Source organism: Pyrus communis, chromosome 7, assembly GCF_963583255.1.
Source record: "Pyrus communis chromosome 7, drPyrComm1.1, whole genome shotgun sequence".
In the NCBI taxonomy this organism is placed as follows: domain Eukaryota; kingdom Viridiplantae; phylum Streptophyta; class Magnoliopsida; order Rosales; family Rosaceae; genus Pyrus; species Pyrus communis.
The window spans coordinates 9876060-9902557 of record NC_084809.1 but is presented as its reverse complement, the minus strand read 5'-3'; the positions used below and the strand labels follow the sequence as shown (position 1 = coordinate 9902557).

The 26498-nt window shown below is 35.1% G+C and overlaps 1 protein-coding gene across 1 annotated transcript; it reads right to left on the bottom strand.

Moving 5' to 3' along the window:
* Positions 1 to 30: 30 nt before the first annotated feature.
* On the bottom strand, positions 31 to 1929 carry LOC137740524 (uncharacterized). Its single transcript, XM_068480373.1, has 4 exons — positions 1406 to 1929; positions 896 to 962; positions 770 to 805; positions 31 to 462 (listed from the first exon to the last, which is right to left on the bottom strand). The coding sequence occupies exons 1-4, from the start codon at positions 1927 to 1929 to the stop codon at positions 31 to 33; spliced, it is 1059 nt and encodes a 352-aa protein (XP_068336474.1).
* Between the last annotated feature and the right edge of the window lie 24569 nt (positions 1930 to 26498).

Sequence of the window (26498 nt, the reverse complement as noted above, 5' to 3'; positions counted from 1 at the left end):
ACCGGCAAACATCTGTAGATCCTCACCCTATTAAGATTGCTGATGTGCGATTTCGCGTGCCAGAACTTCGCCATCGGGCAACTGAGCGACGTAACATTGATGCCCTGTCGTGCTCAACGGCCCACTGCCTCCAGACCCAAAAATTTCATTAATCAACCAGACGGTGATTCCTCCGATAAGAGAACATATGCCAATGCTGGCTATTACGAGCCCTAACAAAGCTTCGTCAGTGACCACGGATAGGACAACTGCAGTAACATCTCCCAGCGCACTACCATCTGATGCTATATTCGATAAAGCGTTACGCGCCGCAGTTTGAAGCGGGTTGTCTGCCGGCAGTACCCATATCAAAACTCCTAAACCAAAAACAAGAACGGCCTTGCCAACACCCCCATAATCCATTGGATGCGCGGTTACAGCAATATTTGCCCGCCCGGATTTAGATACCATTGTGCCGTACACCTATATATGTACATAGAAGCAAGTTAAGGATGTTGAAAATCGCACATGGATAAGTTGATAAAACAAATTACAATACATAGTTTCATTTCTATGTAAGTACATACACTCAGGTGTTTTGTAGTGGCTAATACAAATTGGTTTCATGCTAATGCAAAATTAATTAAGGTTTGAAGGGGATTTAATCCAAATGTCTATTAAAAAATGCATGTTTTCCAGACGTGTGTCAAAATGTTTGTAAAAAAATATGTGTTTTCCGTTCTGAAGGCTGAAACTATATATGTAGAATATACTAAAAAGTAGAAAATACCTTATGAATAGCAATTACTCTACGAGTGAGCATGTACTAAAAAATCACCGAGTATTATTGAAAAATAAAAAAAATATTGATTGAAGTAGATTCGTAATTTGCAATATAGCAATAGAAAATCCTTACATGTATCTTTTCATAATCTTTGAGGTCTGCAAAACTACGTCCTCCGTAACCAAGCTCTGTCTGATACCTACATGAATAAAGGAGTTTTTCAAATCCGAAACGCATGAGTAGAAATTTAACTCCATAACCACTAAAATATTCAGATATTGGAAATACATGCAGATACCGTGTTTTACTATTAAAATGAGATATGTACTGGGCCATCTTAAGAATTACGTTTTCACTAGGACTTCTTTTTCTTTTTAGTCGAGCGCCATAGGACGAGGGTGCTATATGGTAGACACATGGCCCCTATATATGTGGTGGTTTTGGGGTTGGGGTTTGGGTGGGTTGCGCGCGCTTTGTATCATGCCGTACGTTTTTGCTAGAAGAAAGTGGGATTCCTGGGTTGGTATGTGTGTGGGGTTATATATATATATATATATATATATATATATATATATATATATCTATATATATCTATATGTATGTATGTAAATAGATACACACATACACAACGTACATACATACCTCTGCACTAGTTCTTTAATCGTCATGCCAGTTGCCTCGATCCATGCGGAGTATTGGCGTGCTGCGGGACTACCCCTGGCAATCTCCAACAAGTCGTTCCTGAATTTGTGAGCTTCTTTTGCCAGTTCTTCCATATCGGTTCGATCATCATCCAGTTTACCACGGAGTTCATCGACATGCTTTTCAATCTTGTTTACGTAATCCATTCGCACATGAAAGTTTTTCACGTACTGGATTGCATGGTTGGCAGAGTTTACAGTATAGCAGTAGATGTCGTGAGCAATAGAATCCCGAACCTTGTCGTCGTGATCAAACCAAGGCTCCAACTTAGTCGCACTATCCAAAAGCCTCATCGCCGAATCACAACAAGCTTTAGAATCCTGGAGGTATTTCGCGAGTTTGGCTTCGGATTCGAACTCGATATTCTTAATGGCCTCAACTTCTTGGTAGTAAAGTATACGAGCAAGCTTGCGCAGCTGCTCAAGATTGAGATGGGTGAAGTGATTAAAGTCCGCCTGAGCCATATGATGGAGGAGGAGGAGGATTATGTTCAACAATGGAGGAAGTAGTAGTACCTAGTGTGAGTCTTTCTAGGTGGATACTTAGCTTAATTCAACGTGATAAGCTAGCCTATTTATAGTGAAGAAGTGATCGGTACATACTTTTCAGCCTCTTGCAAGTACATTCCTGTTTAATGATAATTGTTGTTTTTGTTTGATTTATTCACTCTAAGAGCAACTCCAGCGTGGGAGCCCTTTCCCTAGGTTATTCACTATTCAATCTACTTGGTGAACAGTAATTGCCCTTAATGAATAGTAATCGCCTTTTGCATCTCCACCGTTGCACTTCAATAGCCCTGGCAATAGGCAATAAAATATTCGTATTTTTATTTATTTATAAAATAATACAAAATAATTTTAATTGTAATTTCGGATAAGATTTTTAATCGTTCTCGTTACGCCACGTGTCATTATCCGAAGTATTATTAAATAATACAAAATAATTTTCATTGTAATTTCGGATAAGATTTTTAATCGTTCTCGTTGCGTCACTTGTCATAAAATCCGAAAAAACATTTATTGGGGATGGATTTCTGATAAGATTTTTAATCGTTCTCGTTGCGCCACATGTCATTATTTGAAAATACAATTATTGGTGATGGATTTCTGATAAGATTATTAACCAATCACGTCGTGCCACGTGTCATAATTTGTTTACAATCTTTGAGGATATATTTCTATCAGATTTTTAACGAATGATGGCATGCCACGTGTCATTATCCGAAAATACAATTATTGGTGATAGATTTTTGATAAGATTATTAACCAATCACGTCGCGTCACGTGTCATAATTTGTTTACAATATTTGAGGATATATTTCCATCAGATTTTTAACGAATGAAGGAATGCCACGTGGCATTATCTACAACATAATCCTTTTTGAATCCTCCATATAATCCACCATCCATCCTCACAAATCTCACACCAATTTTCTCAAGATCTCTATCATTATTCATAGTTTCTGCTTCTTTCTTCACAAAAATCTCTATCATTATTCATAGTTTCTGCTTCTTTCTTACAATGTCTTCTTCTTCCTCAAGGATGATGTGGGAACTCGATCAGGAAGAGGAAGAATTGTTTAACCAATTAGAACGAATGTTCAATCTCTAGGTGGCAAAAAATGAGAGGGAAGAGGATGAGGAGTGTAGAAGGAGAGATGACGAAGTAAGAATGGGCAGAGCCTCACATTCCCGTCGAGTCATCCAAGCTATGGCTCAGATCTGCAGGCCCAACCGTTCCAGAAACCTTGATAGAAGCAGGCAACGATGAGGTACGGAACTCTTGGACGATTATTTTGTCCGTAATAGTGCATTCCCTGATACGTACTTTAGACGTCGTTTTAAATGGAACGACATTTGTTCAACAAAATCATGACTGCTGTTTGCAATCATGATTCTTACTTTGTGCAAAAGAAGGATGCTTTGTGTGCTATGGGTCTCCTTCCTCAGTAAAAAATTACTGCTGCCTTGCGGATGTTTGCATATGGATCATCTGCAGACCAAGTGGATGAGATAACGAGGATGGGGAAATCAACCATTCTTGAGTCCCTGATGAGGTTTTACAGAGCAATCAAATCTATCTACACCGCAAAGTACCTCCGGAAACCTACAAACATGGACTTGCAAAGGCTTATGAAGAAGGCCGAGATGCGTGGTTGTTCCTGGGATGATTGGAAGCATTGATTGTATGCACTGGACATGGAAAAACTATCCAAGTGCATGACAATGCGCTTATGGGGACAGAAAATGAGCAAAAAGTATCATTTTGGAGGTGGTGGCATATTTTGATACATGGATTTGGCACGCCTTTTCGGGGTTCCGGGAGCTCAAAATGACCTCAACGTCCTTACCCAATCTCCAGTGTTCAACGATGTCCTGCAAGGAAAGGCACCAAAAGTCTCGTATGAGGTCAACGGACATATGTACGACGGGCCATACTACCTAGTTGACGGCATTTACCCAAGGTGGTCAACATTTGTCAAAACAGTGCCACGTCCGCAAAGTGCAAAGGAAAAACACTTTGCAAGCTGTCAAGAGGGGTGCAGGAAGGATGTGGAGCGTTGTTTTGGTATCCTCCAAGCTCGCTGGGCGATTGTCAGGGGTGCTGCCAGATTGTTTGATGTAGAGTTGCTTCAATCCATCATGATGATGTGCATCATTCTTCACAACATGATTGTGGAAGATGAGTACGATTATGAAGCTGTTGATGAATATGAGCCAGACACGATGAACAATTCAAGAACAGGTATATATTGTGCTCATGGCGCCACTGATGAGCCCGTGCAACATGAGCCATTACAAAGGGATAGACGTTACAATGAAAGGGTCATTCAACGATATACTGCATTTCAAATGCCAGACATGCACAATGCCTGGCAAAATGACTTGATAGAGCACCAGTGGGCATTGAAACAAACTGAAGATAATTAAGTTCATTTAGTGTGTTTTTTATTATTTGGTATGTTTATGTAATTTTATTTGGTGTGCTTTATTATTTGGTATGTTTATTTAATTTTTTTAGTTCAGTTTTAGTGAGTTTTTTATTATTCGGTATGCTTATGTAATTTTATTTGGTGTGTTTTTGTCATTTGAATAAATATTCTCTTAGTATAAATAACTTACCAAATTCATTTGAATAAATATTCAATAAATTGGAAACAATATAAAGTACTATATTCAATAAATAATAAATTACAACCCAAAGTGATTGGAAAATTATGGGCTCCGATTACAAAAACTACTCTATTCATCATCACTTAACCAATTTGTGGTGCTAGGATGATCTTCTTTTGTGGTGCTAGGACCATCTTCTCTTGCTCTCGCTTCTCTTGCACGCCTCCTTCGCACCACGTCCGCTTTCTCTGACTTCCAAAAAAATTTTGAATTTGGAGACTTCCTTTCAAAAGGCGTGTTCATAATCTCACGATCTTGTTGAGCCCGTCTTTCTTCTCTAACATGTTCCCTTTCTTGCCTAAGTAGCTCTCTTTCTCTCTCATTAGCCTAAAATTTTCTCTCAATAGCTGCAGCTTTTGTGTTCTCTCTAGCCTTATCAGCCTCATATTTCGCCATTTCCCTCACCAAAGTCAATTCACCTTGGCAAGCAAGTTCTTCCATGAACTTTGCATAATCATTCTTGGAAGCACTCCCTTTTCTCTTTGAAGCCTTCTTACCTTGAGGCCTAATTGGATAACGGGTCGAACCCGACGCTTGTTCAGGGAGGGGCGTTTCATGCACTTTTTCTGCATCATCTTCATGAACATGCGAGCCATGATCGGGTGTAGAGTGTAGAGTGTAGAGGGGTGCTGTTCATGAAAACTTCTGGACCGACAGACACAACTTTAAATTTAGGACAATCTTTGACAATATTCCAACATTTCCACTGGTTGCAAGATTTATTTTTGCTTTTGGTTTTGGCACCGTACCAAGCTTGTGCTTGAAGTTCCTACACAATGCGGGAGAAGAAATAATTATAATGAAAATAGATAACAAATAAATAATACAAACAAATAATTATAATGTAAGTAGGTAACAAATAAATAATACAAACAAATAATTATAATGTAAATTTGGGTATAGTACAAACAAATAAATAATATATTGTTACCTGATCCGAGTAATTTTCCCCACTTCGAATATTAGTACTAGCTTGTGCCAAGGCGTTTCTTCACGTACTAAACGATTGGCTAAGTAATTTCTAACGACTGGACATCGATTCTTTGGTTCTTTTCCCACCAATTTTCTCAAGATAATTGGTATGAATAAGACTCCACATTTCTCATAACTGCATCTCATTACCTGTAAGCGAACTATGAGTAACTTCAACCCAGCTAGTACACAACGCAATATCTTCAAGAAGCGACCAATTCGTACCTGCATCAGTAGTCATTTTGTTGAAAAAAAATGGATTGAAACTTTGAGAGAAAGAAAGGAATGTGATTGAAAGTAGTTGAGAAAATATGAAATTGTGGTGTAAGGTAGATGATAATGAGAATGTATTTATAGAAAAGTAAAAACAATTTTTTTTTAAAAATATTTCAGATTTTTTTTCGAATTTTTTACAATTTTTTTTTTAATTTTTATTCAACTAATTAATCTCTGCCGTTGGATATAAAAAAAAAAATTTGAATTGCAACACTCCAGATTGTGCCACGTGTCACAACGGTGACTTTTCTCAATTTTAAAACTATTTTTTCTTTTATTTTTTTATTTATAAAGCAGATTAATATCAACCGTCGATCTCAGATCGAACGGTTGATATTAAATATGATTTTTTATTATTTTTTTTACCGTTGAGATCGAACGGTCCAAGTTAAAGAGTTGTTGAGATCGAACGGATTGTGGGAAGCCACGTGGCTTCCAACGGTAACATTTCAGTCTGAAAAGTGGGCTGACTTTTCTAAAAATATGTCGGGCAACGCGCCCCCACGCGCGAGTAGGGTGCACGCTCTTGAAGGAAAAAAATAAAAAAAGGGCCTGACACCAGGTTGACGTCAGCCCTGGCGTCACATCCACTCGGGCTCTCGGGTTGGCAATTCTTCACAGGCCCTGAGCTCGGGCCTCCACCTCCACTCGGGCTCCTTCACGCTGGAGCGAATCCATAGGGCCTCGGGCCCTTTTCTCTGGCCTGTCCCCTGAGCAATCCACCACGGTGGAGTTGCTCTAATGGCTATAAATAAAGAGAAGTGTGTGAGAAACTAAAAATAATGTATGTTACTTTTGTGGATAACAACATCAAGGAGGCTTAATTAGCCACTAGCAATCGTACACATGCTATGAGTGTGCTTATATATAAAATTTTGAAAATAAAATTTACAAAGAGAGAAAATTAATATGCTTGTAGATCTAAACTACAATGTCAATTTACAGGAACATTAAAGAAGAAAGCACAGTTAGTATAATGGGAGCCGTCCAGAGAAATGAAAATGTACTGATTGATGAAAGTTAACAGAATTTATTAGGTAGTTGGGAGAGAGTAACCTTTCAAGTAATGACCGCATCATGTGGTTGAAACAAGGGTAATATATCAATCATACAATTTTTCATTGGTGTAAATTTTAGAGTTATCATGCAACTAATTTATCTTGAAGCTCTTTTTTAATTAATATAATGATAAGCTTCAATGATATTTTCCTTCATAACCTATATTTCCTATATGAGTTGAACTTAAATACCCATTGTGTGGATTTTATAATGTAATTTTGAAAGTGTTCATGTTCTGAAGAAGTAAACCGGCATTAGCATGAAGTTGGGTGGGCCAATTTACAGATTTGCTTGGGATTGTTAGGTTGAAAAGTACTGCATTCGTTTATAGTCAGTCTTTTCTATGCAACCTAAAATTTACCCATAAGATACCAGTTAGTATTACGATCTAGTAGTATTCCTCTTTACTTGTAAGTAAGAGGTCTTAGATTCGATTCTCGCCAAAAGCTAATTTGAACCACATTCTTGCTAGCCCATTGTGAGACTTAGCCTACCCACCCCCTTCCCCCTTAATATTGATAATATCGTTTGTTCAAAAAAGTTTACCCATAAGACAGTTGAACCAGCCAACCAACCTGCTACTGAATCTGAGTAAAAAAATACTTCGATTATTTAAAGAAAATAAATGGAGTTAGTTTAGGAACTTAATAACCTACTGACTGTATACATAATGTGAATGAGATTTGTTAACTTTTCCCCACAAGTAGCTTGAATTTGATAGAAACAAATTAATGTGTTTGTAGATCTAAACTATATATGGTGTTGTATTTACTGGTACATTAAAGAAGGAAGCACAGTTAGTGTTTATGCGAGTCGTCCAGAGAAATGAAAATGTGCTTATTGAAGAAAGTTGAGGTTCCATCATAAAACAAATTGACAATATAGGGAGTAACCTAATTACTTATAATCACATGCAAGGTCTTTCATTTCCTAGATGTGGAATTGATACTCTCACCATGCCCTTTTACATGTGGCGAATTTTTAAGTCTAATACATGGACAACACAAATCGGGTGACATAGAGAATGCGTGATATTCTCAAGTTGGGCATTAGACATAGGACAATTTGCTTTGATACTATGAGAGGTTTCACCATAAAACCAATTGACAATATACAAACTTAGCTTTTAGGTACGCTCATTTGACAGTATGTTTGACTATTTTTAATTATTATTATTATTAAGATTTATCATCATCGATGTTGGCGATGCTGATAGGAGTGAAGAAGTTGTGTCCATAACAAAGTAAGACGTGGGCGGAGGCATATCCAATTATGAACCTAGGGACTACCCGGAAGTCAGAAGAAGCGTCTGTGAGGACCTCCGAGGATCACCCAATGGTTTGGGTAGATGGTTAAAGAGGGAAGACCACGATGAATGTGTAGATGTTGAGCAACAAAAGATTTGAACCAAGAAGAAAGATCTAATTTCAGATGAAGAGTGTCACAGATAAGACCACAAAGGCTCTGTTATTCTTGGACCTTGGTTCCAACGAAGAAGAATACTTTCTCTCTCAATTTCCGACGTGACCAACCCCCTATTATTCTTTTTTCTTTTTTTTTTCTTTTTTTAATTATTATCTAATCGGGTTGTGTCACTTAGCAATTTAATTTATAAAGGGATAGTGTATTATTCAACCAATACATTCTATACTATATGTTTGGCACCGTTATTTCAATTTAAAATTCACTATAAATTCATAGGATCTCTGAAAAATATTTTGTAAAGTACTACGAACTCGTAATTACTTGAACTTCATCTCATACCATCAAATTCACTAAAATACAATGGCATAAATTATGATATTTGTGTAAGTTAAAATAATAAATCAAATTAAAATAATAAAATCCAAACTTTCAATACAAGCATAGTGTTTTTAAATGTAAATAGGTACTTATTTATTTGATATATATAATAAATTTACTCAAATCCGTTTAGGCCCCATCAAAGCGCATATATAATAAATTTACTCAAACCGTTTAGGCCCCATCCAAGCGCATGGGTGCTAGCCTCCATCCCACCGCCTGAATAACGTTTAGCGTACCTTGATTAAGACTACCCGATGTAAGGATTCTGGATTTGCACTGGATGTGGGTGGCGGTGTTTTTCCCATTTGACGTGGTGTATAGTTTTTCCAAGTTTTGTTCGCCTTTAATTGTTTTCATTCTATGGTTTGAAAGGTTTTGTAATGGTGGTGGCTTTGATGAAGCATGGAATTTACATGTTTAATCATATCAAGTTAATGAATGTACAATAGAAAGAAAGAAACAATTGAGTTATTTGTAGATAATCTTTTCCAATGTTTATATTGGTATGTCCATCTCAACATGCTGGAGAAAGTTCAATTTGTCATATTGATAAACAAAATTTTCCAAGTGCCTGGTATTTAAGGGACTATTCCAGGTGCCATAAAATAAGTGTAATGATACAAAAAAATATATATCATTTTCTCAATTTATATCATGACACGTTGAGTTCCGCTTGAATAAAAGCATTTGGTAAGGGATTTGGATCCTATCCTGAGCCAATGGAGAGGATCCTCCTGACCAACCATTGTGGGTCGTTGGATTTTCATCCAACAACTACAAACAGTGAGTCTCTTTAAAGTTATAATAATTATAACCATTAGATGAAAATCTAACGGCCCACAATGATTGGTCAGAAATATCTTTTCCATTGGCTCTGGAGAGGATCCAAATCCTTTGTTAAGCATGGTTTCGGGGCAAGGGTGACTCCTTATGTTGAAGATTTGATTGATGTGAGTCCTGAAAATAAATAGTTGTCTCTAAAATTTATTAGGTAGTTGGGAGAGCAGTGCCTTTCTAGTTGCGAGAGCAGAGCTCTATCAACAATTTTTCTTTGGTGTAAATTTTAGAGTTATCATGCAATTAATTTACCTTGAAGCTTTATTTTAAGGGGTGTGCTATACAAACACCTCATTTTACTTCTTACACACTTCTTGATAATTTATGTTCGTTGATCTTCTTTAATTCATCCGATCCGACGACCAAAAATTAAAAAGGTGTGTGAGAAGTAAAATAGGGTGTGTGGATATCACACCCCTATTCCACACACCCCTATTTTAATTACCATAATGGTAAGCTTCAATGAGATATCCCCTCATAATCTACAATATTTCTTATTTGGAAGTATTTTCAAAATGTCAGAAAGCGGTTTTGGTGAAAATTTTTAAACCTATTTTTAATAAAAATGCAAGTAAATTTTGAAAAAACATTTAGATGCCGATGTATGGATTTCATAGTGTAATTTTGAATAGCCAGTGTTTATATGCATTAGCAGAAGTTGGGTAGCCAATGTACAGATTTGATTGGGTTTTATAGGTTAAAAAGTATCCATTTGTTTATAGTCAGTCTTTCATTAGTAAAAAAAAAAAAAACTTGCACTGTAGAACTTTAGGCGACGAATTTTGGCGATGAATCAAAATTTGTGGCCCAAGTAACCGTTGCGTGACAAAAATCATTAATCGTCGTGCAAAAATGTCTATGGCAAAAAATAAAGCGTAAAAAAACCTTTGCGTGACAAAAAGGTTCTTCGCGCGAACCAAATTTGTTTGACGACTGTTTGTGTTCGTCGCACAAGACTTTGAAAATTTTGCAATAAAATGAGAATTTTGCGCTGCAAAGGACTTTATTGCAGAGTTGTCTCCATAATTTATTAAATAGTTGGGAGGGAGAAACCTTTCAGTGATGACTGCATGATGTGGTTGAAAGAAGGGTAATAGCCGTGTGTGCTTAACCGACAACTACTCATACTCTATACGAAGTGTGAATGAGATTCATTAACTTTTCCATATAAGTTGTTTGAATATGATAGAAAGAAATTAATATGCTTGTAGATCTAAACTACAATGTCAATTTACAGATACATTAACGAAGGAAGCACAACTAGTGTAATGGGAGCCGTCCACAGAAATGAAAATGTACTGATTGATGAAAGTCAACATAATTTATTAGGTAGTTGGGAGAGAGTAACCTTTCTATTAATGACCGTATGATGTGGTTGAAAGAAAAGTAATAGATCTATCATACAATTTTTTTTTTCTTTGGTGTAAATTTTAGAGTTATCATGCAACTAATTTACCTTGAAGCTCTTTTTTAATTAATATAATGATAAGCTTCAATGATATTTTCCTATAAGATACCACTTAGTATTACGGTATAATAGTATTCCTCTTTACTTCTAAGATGAGAGGTCTTAGGTTCAATTCTTACCAAAGGTGAATTTGAACCACATTATTGCTAGCCCATTGTAAGACTTAGCCTACTCCTCTTAATGTAGATAATATTGTTTGTTCAAAAAAGTTTATTCATAAGACAGTTGAACCACCCAACCAACCTGCTACTGAATCTGCGTAAAAAAAACTTCAGTTATTTAAAGACAATAAATTGGACTTAGTTTAGGAACTTAATTACCTACTGACTGTATACATAATATGAATGAGATTTGTTAACTTCTCCACACAAGTAGTTTGATTTTGATAGAAGCAAATTAATGTGTTTGTGGATCTAAACTACAATGTCGTATTTGCAGGTACATTAAAGAAGGAAGCACAGTTAGTGTAATGCGAGTCGTCCAGAGAAAAAAAAAATGTGCTTATTGAAGAAAGTTGAGATTTCATTATAAAACCAATTGATACTATTTGAGTAGCCCGATTACTTATAGTCACATGCAAGGTCCTTCATTACCTAGATGTGGGATTAATACTCTCACTATGCCCTCTCACTTGTAGCAAAATTTCAAGTCTAGCACGTATACAACACAAATCGGGTGACATAGAGCACTTGTGATGCTGTCACGTTAAGCATCACAAACAGGACAACTTGCTTTGATACTATGAAGAAACTTGAGATTCCAACATAAAACCAATTGACAATTTACAAACTTAGCCTTTTATGTATGCTCTTTCGGTAGTATGTTCATCCCCTCTATTTTTAATTATTATTATTATTAAGATTTATCATCATCGATGTTGGCGATACTGGTAGGAGTGAAGAAGTTGTGTTTGTAACAAAGTAAGACATGGGTAGAGGCATATCCAATTATGGACATGGGACCATTGGAAGTTGGAAGAAGTGCCTGTTAGGACCTCCGAGGACCACCCAACGGTCTGTGTAGATGGTTGAAGAGGGAAGACCACGATGAATTTGTAGATGTTGTGCAACAAAAGGTTTGCCAAGAAGAAAGATCTAATTTCAAACAAAAAAGATTACAGAGAAGACCACCAAGGCTTTGCTATTCTTAGACCTTGGTTCCAACGAAGAAGAAAAACTTTTTCTCTCCATTTCCCACGTGACCAACTCCCCATTTTTTTTTTCTTCATTTTTTAATTATTATCTAATCGGATTGTGGCACTTATCATTTTAATTATATGTTTGACACCATTATTTCTTTATAAAATTCACTATATATAAATTCATACGACATCTAAAAAATATTTTGTAAAGTACTATGAAGTCGTAATCACTTGAACCTTCACCTCATACCATCAAATTCACTAAAATATTAAAGCATAAATTATGATATTTGTGTATGTTAAAATAATAAATCTAATTAGAATAGTAAAACTCAATCTCTCAATATAAGTGTAGTGTTTTTAAGTGTAAATATGCACTTATTTATTTGATATATAATAAATTTATTCAAATCCGTCTAGGCCCCGTCTAAGCACATGGGTGGTAGCCCCCAACCCATCGTCTGACTAGCTCCTAACGTACCTTGATTAGGACCACCTAATGTTAGAATTCTGGATTGGCCGGATGGCGGTGTTTTTTTCTTTTAACATGGTGTATAGTTTTTCCAGGTTTTGTTTCCCCTTAATTGTTTTCATTCTATGGTTTGAAAACTTTTGTAATGGTGGTGGCTTTGATGAAGCATGGAATTTACATGTTTAATCATATTAAGTTAATGATTGTGAAATATAAAGCCTTTCCTATGCGCCCTAAAGTTTACCCTTAAGATAGTTTGACCCAACCAACCAAGGGGTTATTTAAAGACAATAAATTGGAGTTGGTATAGGTCCCTTTTTTTCCAATCTAAGATTAATACTGTCAATAATGATGATTGTTGCTCCACCTGAGCCGATCATGACAGACAGGATCGGTCCATAGATTTTTGAGGCCCAGGGCGATGCCAAAAAATGTACCCTAACTTCATATAAGAAAATTATTTATTTTCACACGTAAGACGTTGATAAAATTATACTTAAAAAAACAGTTCAAACCCAATAATTTAGAAACACAAAAAACTAATTTATTTTGTATCTAGAGAAGGAAATAAAAAACTCTGGGCTTACAATTAGATAGGCGTTACCGAGGTGGTCATCGTTTGACTCGTAGTTATACCTTGTGTTACACTCAACAGGGTCGGTCCATAGAATTTTGAGGCTCGGTGTGACGCCAAAAAAATGTGCCCTAACTTCATATAAGAAATTATTTATTTTCACACATAAGACATCGATAAAATTATACTTAGAAAAGCAATTTAAACTCAACAATTTAAAAACACTAAATGACTAATTTATTTTGTATCCAGAGAAGGAAACAAAAAAACTCTAGGCTTACATGTAGATAGACGATGAGTTTTGTTTTCCATCTGAACTTTTAAAGTGTTTTTGTATAAATTGTGAGGTGTTTTTTCTTATTTACTAACCTTGTCAATATGAGACTAAAAAAATAATGATGTTTTCAAGTCTTTAATTAATACGTATAAGTAATGAATGGGCACTAAATTACACCTTTTGATGACTTGTCATATGATTTGCAAATTTTCTATAAAAATTTGGTCTACGCATTACTCTTCGTAGAAGATTAGACTTGAATTCAAACGAATATATAAAAATAGCAACCCACATAGCTACTAGCTAGTAACTAAAAATAAATTAACAACCAAACAAATACTCGTAAAAATTGAAAAGAATAAACACGCACATATTATTTCGAACTTAGGAAATCTCGTTAATTTTAAACAACAAAAACCATTGCTTCTAATTAAACTTCTTGATCATTTAACCAAATTTTATAAATTTATACTCTTATGAAAAGGTAGTTGTAAAATTTGGAAAGTAAATAAGCAAATGTGGTGTTTTGAACCCAAGACCTCTTCATTAATTTCAATTGACAAAACCACCACTTCTAGTTAAATTTCTTTGTCATCAAACCAAATTTTATAAATTTATACTCTTTTGAAAACATATATAAATATACCACCCTAACAATTTTGGTGCCCCAAATTTTTTTGGGCCCCGGACGGTCGCCCTGCCCGCATTGGGCCTAGACCGGCCCTGATGACAGGATGCCAGTGGGCCAAATGTATCTTTCTAGCCAGCCTCGATGGTCATGTGTTTAGATGTGATGATGCATCAAAGAATGATGTCATCCCAGTTTAGTGTGCTTGCCCTTTTTGGTATTGCTCCTTCGGCAATATATTATTTCCCTCTGCTGTTGTTATTTTGTTGTTGTTGTTATTATTGTTATTCTTCTTCTTGTTATTATTCATCATCGTTATTTTTATCATCATCATCATCATCATCATTGTTGGTGAAGATTGTAGGAGTGAAGCAGTGCCGGTCTTGAGATTTTTAAAGCCCCGGATGGCGCCAAAAAATGTGTTGGAACTTTATATGAGAAATACGAAAAAAGCACTTCAAACTCAATAATTTAGAAACACGGAAAAACTAATTTATTTTGTATCGAGAGAAGGGAACCAAAAAACTTTGGGTCTACAAGTAGATTGATGATGAGTTTTGTTTTCCTTTTATCTGAATTTTTAAAATATTTTCATATAAATCGTGAGGTTTTTTTTTGTTATTTATTAACCTTGTCAGTATGAGACTGAAAAAATAATGATATTTTCTAGTCTTTAATTGATATGTAGAAGCAATGAGTGAGCATTTAAATTAAACATATTGGTGACACGTCATATGATTTACAAATTTGATCTCAAAATTTGGTCTACACATTACTTTCCCTTGAAGGTTAGACATTTGTGTTCGTTGCGCAAGACTTGGAAAAATTATGTTTTCAATGTTAAATGTGGTTATGATAGTTATGTTCTCAATGTTAAATGTAGTTATGATAATTATGGTTTCAATGTTCAAATGTGCCCCAAATTTTTTTAGGTAAGAGAATTCATGCGGGAATCCACTGAGGGGGGAGGGGTGAGTTCTAGCTGATTAAAATAACTTAAATTATAATTTTGAGAATTCATGCGGGAATCCACGGGGATTGGTGGTTTTTTTTTTTTTGGGGGGGGGGGGGGATAACTAAAATTATAATTTTGTTGATATCGGGTTTCAAAATTACTTCTGATTTTGCTGCGAAGTTATATTTTTCGTTCTGCAAGGTTTTAGGTGACGAATTGTATTTCATCGAGAAAACACTTGGAATATAGGGACTAGTTGAATTGCTTATTAGCACATGTAAGGTCCTTCATTTCCCCAATGTGGATTGATAATCTCAACACGCATCCTCACATATGGTGAATTTTCAAGTTTAGCATGTGTACATAACAAATCAAGTGATGTAGAGCATGTGCAGCCATTGGGTATCATATCCAAGACAACCTACTCTGTTACTATGAAGAAACTTGAACTTCCACCACAAAACCAATTAGCAATGTAAGGAATAGCCCAATTACTTACAAACATATGCAAAATCCTCCTTTTCTTAAATTGATACTCTCTACTATGATAAGGACGTGGTTGTTGTATCCTAGGAAACAAGTGATGTCGGGAAAACACTTTTTTGTAGTAGTGGTTCTATCATAAAACCAATTGGTAATATGGGGAGTAGAATATTTCATTTTCTCGAAGTGGGATTGATACTCTAATACACCCCTTCACGTGTGAAAAATTTTCAAGCCTAGCATATGGACAACACAAATCAAGTGATGTCGAGCACGTGTGGCCGTTGGCCATACACCTAGAACAACCTGCTTTGATACTATGAAAAAACTTGAGGTTCCGCTATAAAATCAATTGGCAATATAGGGAGTAGCCTAATGACTTATAAGCCCATGTAAGATCCCCATTTTCGCGATGTGAGATTGACACTCTCAACAATGATGAATCTTCATCCGTTTGAGCTGATCAAAATAAGATGTCAATGGGCCAAATGTATCTTTCTATCTAGCCTCGGATTGAGATGTGACGATGCATTAAAGAATTATGTAATCCCATATTTTTTTTTTGGGTTCTTTAGATATAGACCCTTGTAACTCTTATTTCCTAGATAAAAACCCACCTAGTTATAAACATCTAAACAAAACCCAAATTTAAAAATGACTGCCAAGTATAGAAGTAATTGACCTATTATTACAAAATATTTACAATTTGCACCACAATATTCAAAATAAAATCAATAAATGTTATTACTCACCTTAATTACAATAAAAATATAATTATTGCACATATTATTACCCCTAACACACACATATATACTTCAAATGTATATATTGCTACCATAAGCTTAATATATATATATATATATATATATATGTACACATATATAGTTTACCTATATGAACGTATAGTAGTATTATATATATAGTTTACCTATATATATAATACTACTATATGTTCACATATATATATACATATACATGCACAGTACTACATATATGATCAAACGTATTAAACTAATTAATCTACCTATATTTAAATTTATGATGAGCAAATAACATATATTTTGTAGGTAATTTATTTTCCATGTATTATTACATATATTTGGCACATTTTATTGTTATAAGATATATGTAGAAATAATAGGTAAATTAATCTTGAATAAAATACAATTGCTTTATTTTGCAAGTAAATTAATTTTGAATCAAATAACATTTCTTCATTATGTAGGTATTTTATTTTGTATGCATCATCATATATATTGGGTTTTATTATTATATGTACAAATAATAGGTAAACTAGTATTGAATAAAATAAACATTTTTTATGTAGGTATATTATTTTGCATATATTTGGGTTTGCTTTATTATGTAGGTAAATTATTTTTTGCATGAATTTTTATGTATATCATGCATGTTTTTTTTGTTGTTATATATATATATGTGTGTGTGTGTGAAATAATTTACCTACATTTATATGTAAAATATAATTTTATTGACTTAACTAAGCATGTATTACTACATTTATTAGGCATGTTTTATTGTTATTATATATTATGCAATGAATTTATTATTTTTTTATTTTTTTTTAAATCATTAATTCTCCCTTACAATTTGTATGGAATTAATTGTGTAAATCAAACATTCAAATAGGGGTGTTTTGGGCATCAAAATTTTTTAAATGTATAAAATCAAATATAATTAATGAATTTGCTGATGTGGAATCTAGTCAATGAGTTTTATTCCAGTAAAAAACTTATGTCGGGTTTTATGTGGAGAAAAATAAATTTCAGGGACTAAAGTCATATTTTCAGTTTTTTAAAATAATTTACCTACATTTATATGTAAAATATAATTTTATTGACTTAACTAAGCATGTATTACTACATTTATTAGGCATGTTTTATTGTTATTATATATTATGCAATGAATTTATTATTTTTTTATTTTTTTTAAATCATTAATTCTCCCTTACAATTTGTAGGGAATTAATTGTGTAAATCAAACATTCAAATAGGGGTGTTTTGGGTATCAAAATTTTTTAAATGTTTAAAATCAAATATAATTAATGAATTTGCTGATGTGGAATCTAGTCAATGAGTTTTCTTCCAGTAAAAAACTTATGTCGGGTTTTATGTGGAGAAAAATAAATTTCAGGGACTAAAGTCATATTTTCAGTTTTTTTTAGTACATCAAATATTTTGCACTAGAGGGAGGGGGAGCTCGGCTAAGCTACACAATGGGTAACATAATTTGGTATCGAATTCGCCATCTCCAAGATTTGAACTTAAGACCTCTTATTTCCAAGTGAAGAGGAATACCACCAGACTGTAATTCTGAATAGCATGTAATCCCAATTTAGCATTAAAGTAAATTGCGGAGTTACCCTATTAGGTATTACTCTTTTGACTGTATATTCTTTCACTCTGTTGTTGTTGTTGTTATTGTTGTTATCATTATCATCATTATCATCATCATCACTCTCGTTGTTGTTCGCGATCCTAATAATTATCATTCTCGTCGTTGTTCGCAATCCTGGTAGGAGTGAAGAAATTGTGTCTGTAACAAATTAAATTCTGGGGTTTGAAAGCTTTTGTTTGTTTTTGGGGACCGCCGCGGGGGGCCCGGGGGGGGGGGGGGGGGGGTGTTGTGTGGGGTGTGGTGGTGGTAGGGGTTGGATTTGATGAAGAAGGGACTTTACATGTTTTAGTCATACTGAGTTAAATGAACGTGAAATAGAAAGAAAGAAATAATCGAGTTATTTATATGTCATCTTTTGTCAATGCTTTGGTTGGTTTGTCCATCTCAACATGCAGAGAAAGTTCAATATGTCTTATTGGTGTATGATACGTCGAGGCAATGGCGACTCCTTATGTCGAAGATTCGGTTGTCATTGATGTGAATCCTGAAAATGAAGAGTTGTCTCTAGAGTTTATTAGGTGGTTGGGCGAGAGGAACCTTTCAAGTGATGACTGCAAGAAGGGGTTGAAAGAAAGGCAACAACTCTTATCATACAATTTTTCTTTAGTGTAAATTTACAGTTATCAGGCTATTAATTTACCTTGAAGCACATTTTTAATTTCTACAATGGTAGGCTTCAATGATATTTCCCCTCATAATCTATATTTCTTATAGATGAGTTAAACTTAAATACGTGTTGTATGGATTTTATAGTGTAATTTTGAATAGCCAGTGTTCATATTCTCTGGAAGTAAACCGGCACATGAAGTTGGGTGGCCAATGTACAGATTTGATTGATTTTTCAGGTTGAAATGTACGGCATTTGTCAGTCTTTCCGATGCCAACCAATCAACCCGGTACTAAATCTGAGTAAACAAATACTTCGGTTATTTTTAAACAATAAATTGGATATAGTATAGGAAGTTAGAATTGGATCCTCTCATGAGCAGGAAATCAGGATCCTCTTGACCCATTAACATAGGTCGTTGGATTTTGATCTAACGGCTACAATTATTATAACTTTTAGATGGATCCTCTGTTTGTAGCTGTTGAATCAAAATCCAATAATCCGTGTTAATGGGTCAGGAGGATCTTGATCTCCTGCTCAGGAGAGGATCCAATTCCTAGGAAGTTAAGTCTGCGTAGTTAACTGACGACCACTGATACTGTATACGTGGTGTGAATGAGCTTTGTAAGCTTTTCCATAAATTAAGTAGTTTGAATTTGATAGAAGCAAATTAATGTGCTTGTACATCTAAACTAAAATGTCGTATTTTGCACGTATATTAAAGAAGGAAGCACAATTAGTGTAATGGAAGTTGTCTAAGAGAAATGAAAATACGATGATAAAAAAAAAGTTAAGAGTTCACCACAAAATTAATTGACAATACAAAGAGTAAGCAAATCACTTATAAGCATAAACAATGTCCCTCATTTCTTCAATGTGGGATTGATACTTCCAACAATGATGATTGCTTCTCCGCCTACTATCCCGAAGTTTTAATAAATAAACAAAATAAAAATTCGAAAACCAAATATGTTAGGAAATATGTACTTCGTTCCCCAAAGTTTTAAGCGACAAATTGTATGTCGCCGAAACAACACTTTTCTGTAGTAAAGGTTCTATCATAAAATCAATTGACAATATAGGGAGTAGCTCAATTACTTATAAGCACATGCAAGGTACTTCATTTCCCCGATGTGGGATTGATATTCTCAACACGGTCCCTCACGTGTGGCAAATTTTTAAGCGTAGAATGTGGACAACACAAATCAAGTTACGTAAAACACGTGTAGTCATTAGGAATTGTATGCAGAACAACCTGCTATGATACCATGAAAAAACTTGAAGTTCTACCATAAAACTAATTAGCAATATAGAAAATAGCCCACTTACTTGTGAATTTGTGTAAGATCCTCTTTTTCTTTTTGTGAGATTTATATTCTCAACTGTATGGGAATTGTTTTCCACCTCGGGCGATCAAGACCGGATACTAGTGGGCCAAATGTAGTTTTCCGGCCAGCCTCGGGGTAATGTGTTGAGACGTGATGATGCATCAAAGGATGATGTCATCCGAGATTTATCATATTGAGTTAATGAATGTGAAATAGAAAAAAAATAAATAATTGAGTTATTTGTCTATCATCTTTTACCAATGCTTACATTGGTTTGTCCATCTGAACATGCTGGGCAAAGTTCAATCCGTCTTATTGGTGGACAAAATATTTACAAGTGACTAATATTTAAGTGGGTACTTCATATGTCATGAAATAAATGTAGTGACACAGAAAAAATAAATCATTTCTTCACTTGTATCATGACACGTTGAGTTCCGCTTGAATTAAAGCATTGGTTAAGACTGATTCTGGGGCGAGGGTGATTTCTTATGTTGAAGATGCAATTGTCATTGATGTGAATCCTGAAAATGAAGTGTTCTTTCCAGAATTTATTTGATGGATGGGAGAAAGGAAATTTTCACAATTAAGTGGGTCTTTAAGAGAATTCAATACAATCGTGGTTCGCTAAGTGAGTCTTTGAAAGAATTTATTTGTTAAGTACTACGAAGTAGTAATCACTTGAACTTTCACCTCATACCATCAAATTCACTAAAATACTAAAGCATAAATTATGATATTTGTGTATGTTAAAATAATAAATCTAATTAGAATAATAAAACTCAGACTCTCAATACAAGTATAGTGTTTTTAAGTGTAAATATGGACTTATTTATTTGATATATAATAAATTTATTCAAATCCGTCTAGGCCCCATCCAAGCACATGAATGATTGCCCTCAATCCACTGCCTAACACGCGCCTAACATACCTTGATTAGGACCACCTAATATTAGAATTCTGGATTGGTCGGGTGATGGTGTTTTTTTCTATGCGCTCTAAAGTTTACCCTTAAGATAGTTTGACCCAATCAACCAAATACTTGGGTTATTTAAAGACAATAAATTGGTGTTGGTATAGGTCCTTTTTTCCCCGATCTAAGATTAATACTCTCAATAATGATGATTGTTTCTCCACCTGAGCCGATCACGACAGGATGCCAGTGGGCAAAATGTATCTTTCTAGCCAGCCTCGAGGGTCATGTGTTCAGATGTGATGATGCCTCAAAGAATGATGTCATCCCAGTTTAGCAGTAAAGTAAATTGTATGCTTGCCCTTTTTGGTATTGCTCATTTGGCGGTATATTCTTTTCCTTTGTTGTTGTTGTTGTTGTTCTTATTATTATTATTCTTCTTCTTATTATTATTAATCATCATTATTTTTATCATTATCATCATCATCGTTGTTAGCGAAGATTGTAGGAGTGAAGCAGTGCTGGTCTTGAGATTTTAAAGGTCCCAGGTGGCGCCAAAAATTGTGTTGAAACTTTATATAATAATACGGAAAAAAGCACTTCAAACTAGTGTTTTAAAAAACGTACCCAGAGGCGTACCTAGGTGGCTTCGGATAAACCAAATACTTGGGTTATTTAAAGACAATAAATTGGTGTTGGTATAGGTCAATTTTTTTTATTTTTTATTTTTTATTTTTTTTTTCCGATCTAAGATTAATACTCTCAATAATGATGATTGTTTCTCCACCTCAGCCGATCACGACAGGATGCCAGTGGGCAAAATGTATCTTTCTAGCCAGCCTCGAGGGTCATGTGTTCAGATGTGATGATGCCTCAAAGAATGATGTCATCCTAGTTTAGCAGTAAAGTAAATTGTATGCTTGCCCTTTTTGGTATTTCTCCTTTGGCGGTATATTCTTTTCCTTTGTTGTTGTTGTTGTTGTTGTTGTTGTTGTTCTTATTATTGTTATTCTTCTTCTTATTATTATTAATCATCATTATTTTTATCATTATCATCATCATCGTTGTTAGCGAAGATTGTAGGAGTGAAGCAGTGCCGGTCTTGAGATTTTAAAGGTCCCGGGTGGCGCCAAAAATTGTGTTGAAACTTTATATAAGAATACGGAAAAAAGCACTTCAAACCAGTGTTTTAAAAAACGTACCCAGAGGCGTGCCTAGGTGGCTTCGGATCAACAAAATACTTGGGTTATTTAAAGACAATAAATTGGTGTTAGTATAGGTCCCTTTTTTTTTTTTTTTTTTTTTTAATTTTTTTTTCCAATCTAAGATTAATACTCTCAATAATGATGATTGTTTCTCCACCTCAGCCGATCACGACAGGATGCCAGTGGGCAAAATGTATCTTTCTAGCCAGCCTCGAGGGTCATGTGTTCAGATGTGATGATGCCTCAAAGAATGATGTCATCCCAGTTTAGTAGTAAAGTAAATTGTATGCTTGCCCTTTTTGGTATTGCTCCTTTGGCAGTATATTCTTTTCCTTTATTGTTGTTGTTGTTGTTGTTCTTATTATTGTTATTCTTCTTCTTATTATTATTAATCATCATTATTTTTATCATTATCATCATCATCGTTGTTAGCGAAGATTGTAGGAGTGAAGCAGTGCCGGTCTTGAGATTTTAAAGGTCCCGGGTGGCGCCAAAAATTGTGTTGAAACTTTATATAAGAATACGGAAAAAAGCACTTCAAACCAGTGTTTTAAAAAACGTACCCAGAGGCGTGCCTAGGTGGCTTCGGATCAACAAAATACTTGGGTTATTTAAAGACAATAAATTGGTGTTAGTATAGGTCCCTTTTTTTTTTTTTTTTTTTTTAATTTTTTTTTCCAATCTAAGATTAATACTCTCAATAATGATGATTGTTTCTCCACCTCAGCCGATCACGACAGGATGCCAGTGGGCAAAATGTATCTTTCTAGCCAGCCTCGAGGGTCATGTGTTCAGATGTGATGATGCCTCAAAGAATGATGTCATCCCAGTTTAGTAGTAAAGTAAATTGTATGCTTGCCCTTTTTGGTATTGCTCCTTTGGCAGTATATTCTTTTCCTTTATTGTTGTTGTTGTTGTTGTTCTTATTATTGTTATTCTTCTTCTTATTATTATTAATCATCATTATTTTTATCATTATCATCATCATCGTTGTTGGCGAAGATTGTAGGAGTGAAGCAGTGCCGGTCTTGAGATTCTAAAGGTCCCGGGTGGCGCCAAAAATTGTGTTGAAACTGTAAACACGAAAAATTCCTGAAAACAAGAAACAAGAATACGTGTACAAAATATATTTTTGTGTTTAATGATTTTGGGGTTACAATCTCTTTGTAATTTGATCCTCTGATTCTATCTTCGTAGGGTGTAGGTTTGTGGATGAGCTGTTGATCCAAAAGGCCGTCGGGGCTTGATCTAAGGATGAACAGTTGATGAATGGATCTTCAAGGGGCGTTGGGCTTGATCTTGAAGAATGGGTGTATGAGTTTGTTGAGGTTGTTGATCCAAAGGGCCGTTGGGGCTTGATCTTAGGATGAACGGATGATGAACGATGAACACTTTCTTCAAGGGCCATCGGGGCTTGATCTTGAATAATGGTTGTGTGGATTTCTTCAAGGGCTTTTGGGCTTGATCTTGAATGAACGGATGATGAACGATGAACACTTTCTTAAAGGGCCGTCGGGGCTTGATCTTGAATAATGGTTGTGTGGATTTCTTCAAGGGCTTTTGGGCTTGATCTTGAAAGTTGATGGGTGAACGGATCTTCAAGGCTTTTGGGCTTAATCTTGAAGAACGATTGGATGTGTGAATTTGTTGAGGTTGTTGATCCAAAGGGCCGTTGGGGCTTGATCTTAGGATGAACGGATGATGAACGATGAACACTTTCTTCAAGGGGCCGTCGGGGCTTGATCTTGAGTCGGTGGAAGTTTTTCAAGGGCCGTTGGGGCTTGACCTTGAAGGAGGATTTGACGAAGAACGAAGAGTGTTTTCTTGGTCCTTCGGGATTTGCTTCAGAGCTTTAGAGTTTCAAGGCTTCAAGGTTTTGGTGTGATGTAAATTCCCTTCTTTCTTTCCTCCTTCTTCCTCTCTCCAAAATGAATGCCTTGGCTTCCTATTTATAGAATTCCAAAACTTGATTTTTGGATTTAAATAATCAGATGAAATAAATCATTTCTGCCAAGTATTGACATGTGTCCTATTTGATGACTTTTCCAATTTATTTCGATTTTTCGTTGAGTCACACGCTACATGTAAAATTTATGTGACACGTGAGCGTTGAAATTTTAATTATTGGTCAACATTCATTTCACCGAAATTTCGATGTCCACAGAAACTATATATAAGAATACGGAAAAAAACACTTCAAACCAGTGTTTTAAAAAACGTACCCAGAGGCGTGCCTAGGTGGCTTCGGATCAACCAAATACTTGGGTTATTTAAAGACAATAAATTGGTGTTGGTATAGGTCCATTTTTTTTATTTTTTTATTTTTATTTTTTTTTTCCGATCTAAGATTAATACTCTCAATAATGATGATTGTTTCTCCACCTCAGCCGATCACGACAGGATGCCAGTGGGCAAAATGTATCTTTCTAGCCAGCCTCGAGGGTCATGTGTTCAGATGTGATGATGCCTCAAAGAATGATGTCATCCCAGTTTAGCAGTAAAGTAAATTGTATGCTTGCCCTTTTTGGTATTGCTCCTTTGGCGGTATATTCTTTTCCTTTGTTGTTGTTGTTGTTGTTGTTGTTGTTGTTATTCTTATTATTGTTATTCTTCTTCTTATTATTATTAATCATCATTATTTTTATCATTATCATCATCATCGTTGTTGGCGAAGATTGTAGGAGTGAAGCAGTGCCGGTCTTGAGATTTTAAAGGTCCCGGGTGGCGCCAAAAATTGTGTTGAATCTTTATATAAGAATACGGTAAAAAGCACTTCAAACCAGTGTTTTAAAAAACGCTCCCAGAGGCGCGCCTAGGTGGCTTCGGTTCAACCAAATACTTGGGTTATATAAGGACAATAAATTGGTGTTGGTATAGGTCCCTTTTTTTTTTTACTTTTTTTTGTTTTTTTTTTTGTTTTTTTTTTTTTTTTTTTTTTTTTTTTCCGATCTAAGATTAATACTCTCAATAATGATGATTGTTTCTCCACCTCAGCCGATCACGACAGGATGCCAGTGGGCAAAATGTATCTTTCTAGCCAGCCTCGAGGGTCATGTGTTCAGATGTGATGATGCCTCAAAGAATGATGTCATCCCAGTTTAGCAGTAAAGTAAATTGTATGCTTGCCCTTTTTGGTATTGCTCCTTTGGCGGTATATTCTTTTCCTTTGTTGTTGTTGTTGTTCTTATTATTGTTATTCTTCTTCTTATTATGATTAATCATCATTATTTTTATCATTATCATCATCATCGTTGTTGGCGAAGATTGTAGGAGTGAAGCAGTGCCGGTCTTGAGATTTTAAAGGTCCTGGGTGGCGCCAAAAATTGTGTTGAAAGTTTATATAAGAATACGGAAAAAAGCACTTCAAACCAGTGTTTTAAAAAACGCACCCAGAGGCGCGCCTAGGTGGCTTCGGATCAACCAAATACTTGGGTTATTTAAAGACAATAAATTGGTGTTGGTATAGGTCCTTTTTTTTTTATTTTTTATTTTCCGATCTAAGATTAATACTCTCAATAATGATGATTGTTTCTCCACCTCAGCCGATCACGACAGGATGCCAGTGGGCAAAATGTATCTTTCTAGCCAGCCTCAAGGGTCATGTGTTCAGATGTGATGATGCCTCAAAGGATGATGTCATCCCAGTTTAGCAGTAAAGTAAATTGTATGCTTGCCCTTTTTGGTATTGCTCCTTTGGCGGTATATTCTTTTCCTTTGTTGTTGTTGTTGTTGTTCTTATTAATGTTATTCTTCTTTTTATTATTATTAATCATCATTATTTTTATCATTATCATCATCATCGTTGTTGGCGAAGATTGTAGGAGTGAAGCAGTGCCGGTCTTGAGATTTTAAAGGTCCCGGGTGGCGCCAAAAATTGTGTTGAATCTTTATATAAGAATACGGTAAAAAGCACTTCAAACCAGTGTTTTAAAAAACGCTCCCAGAGGCGCGCCTAGTTGGCTTCGGTTCAGCCAAATACTTGGGTTATATAAAGACAATAAATTGGTGTTGGTATAGGTCCCTTTTTTTTTTTTTTTTTTTCTTTTTTTTTTCCGATCTAAGATTAATACTCTCAATAATGATGATTGTTTCTCCACCTCAGCCGATCACGACAGGATGCTAGTGGGCAAAATGTATCTTTCTAGCCAGCCTCGAGGGTCATGTGTTCAGATGTAATGATGCCTCAAAGAATGATGTCATCCCAGTTTAGCAGTAAAGTAAATTGTATGCTTGCCCTTTTTGGTATTGCTCCTTTGGCGATATATTCTTTTCCTTTGTTGTTGTTGTTGTTGTTCTTATTATTGTTATTTTTCTTCTTATTATTATTAATCATCATTATTTTTATCATTATCATCATCATCGTTGTTGGCGAAGATTGTAGGAGTGAAGCAGTGCCGGTCTTGAGATTTGAAAGGTCCCGGGTGGCGCCAAAAATTGTGTTGAA

Bases quoted from the DNA above. Each gene is read 5' to 3' on its own strand.
- LOC137740524 (XM_068480373.1), bottom strand. From the start codon at position 1,929: ATGGCTCAGGCGGACTTTAATCACTTCACCCATCTCAATCTTGAGCAG. The intron at 806-895 runs GTAAGGATTTTC...GTGATTTTTTAG, and splicing joins AAGATTATGAAAAGATACAT to TACATGCTCACTCGTAGAGT. The intron at 463-769 runs GTATTTTCTACT...GTACATATATAG, and splicing joins GAGTAATTGCTATTCATAAG to GTGTACGGCACAATGGTATC.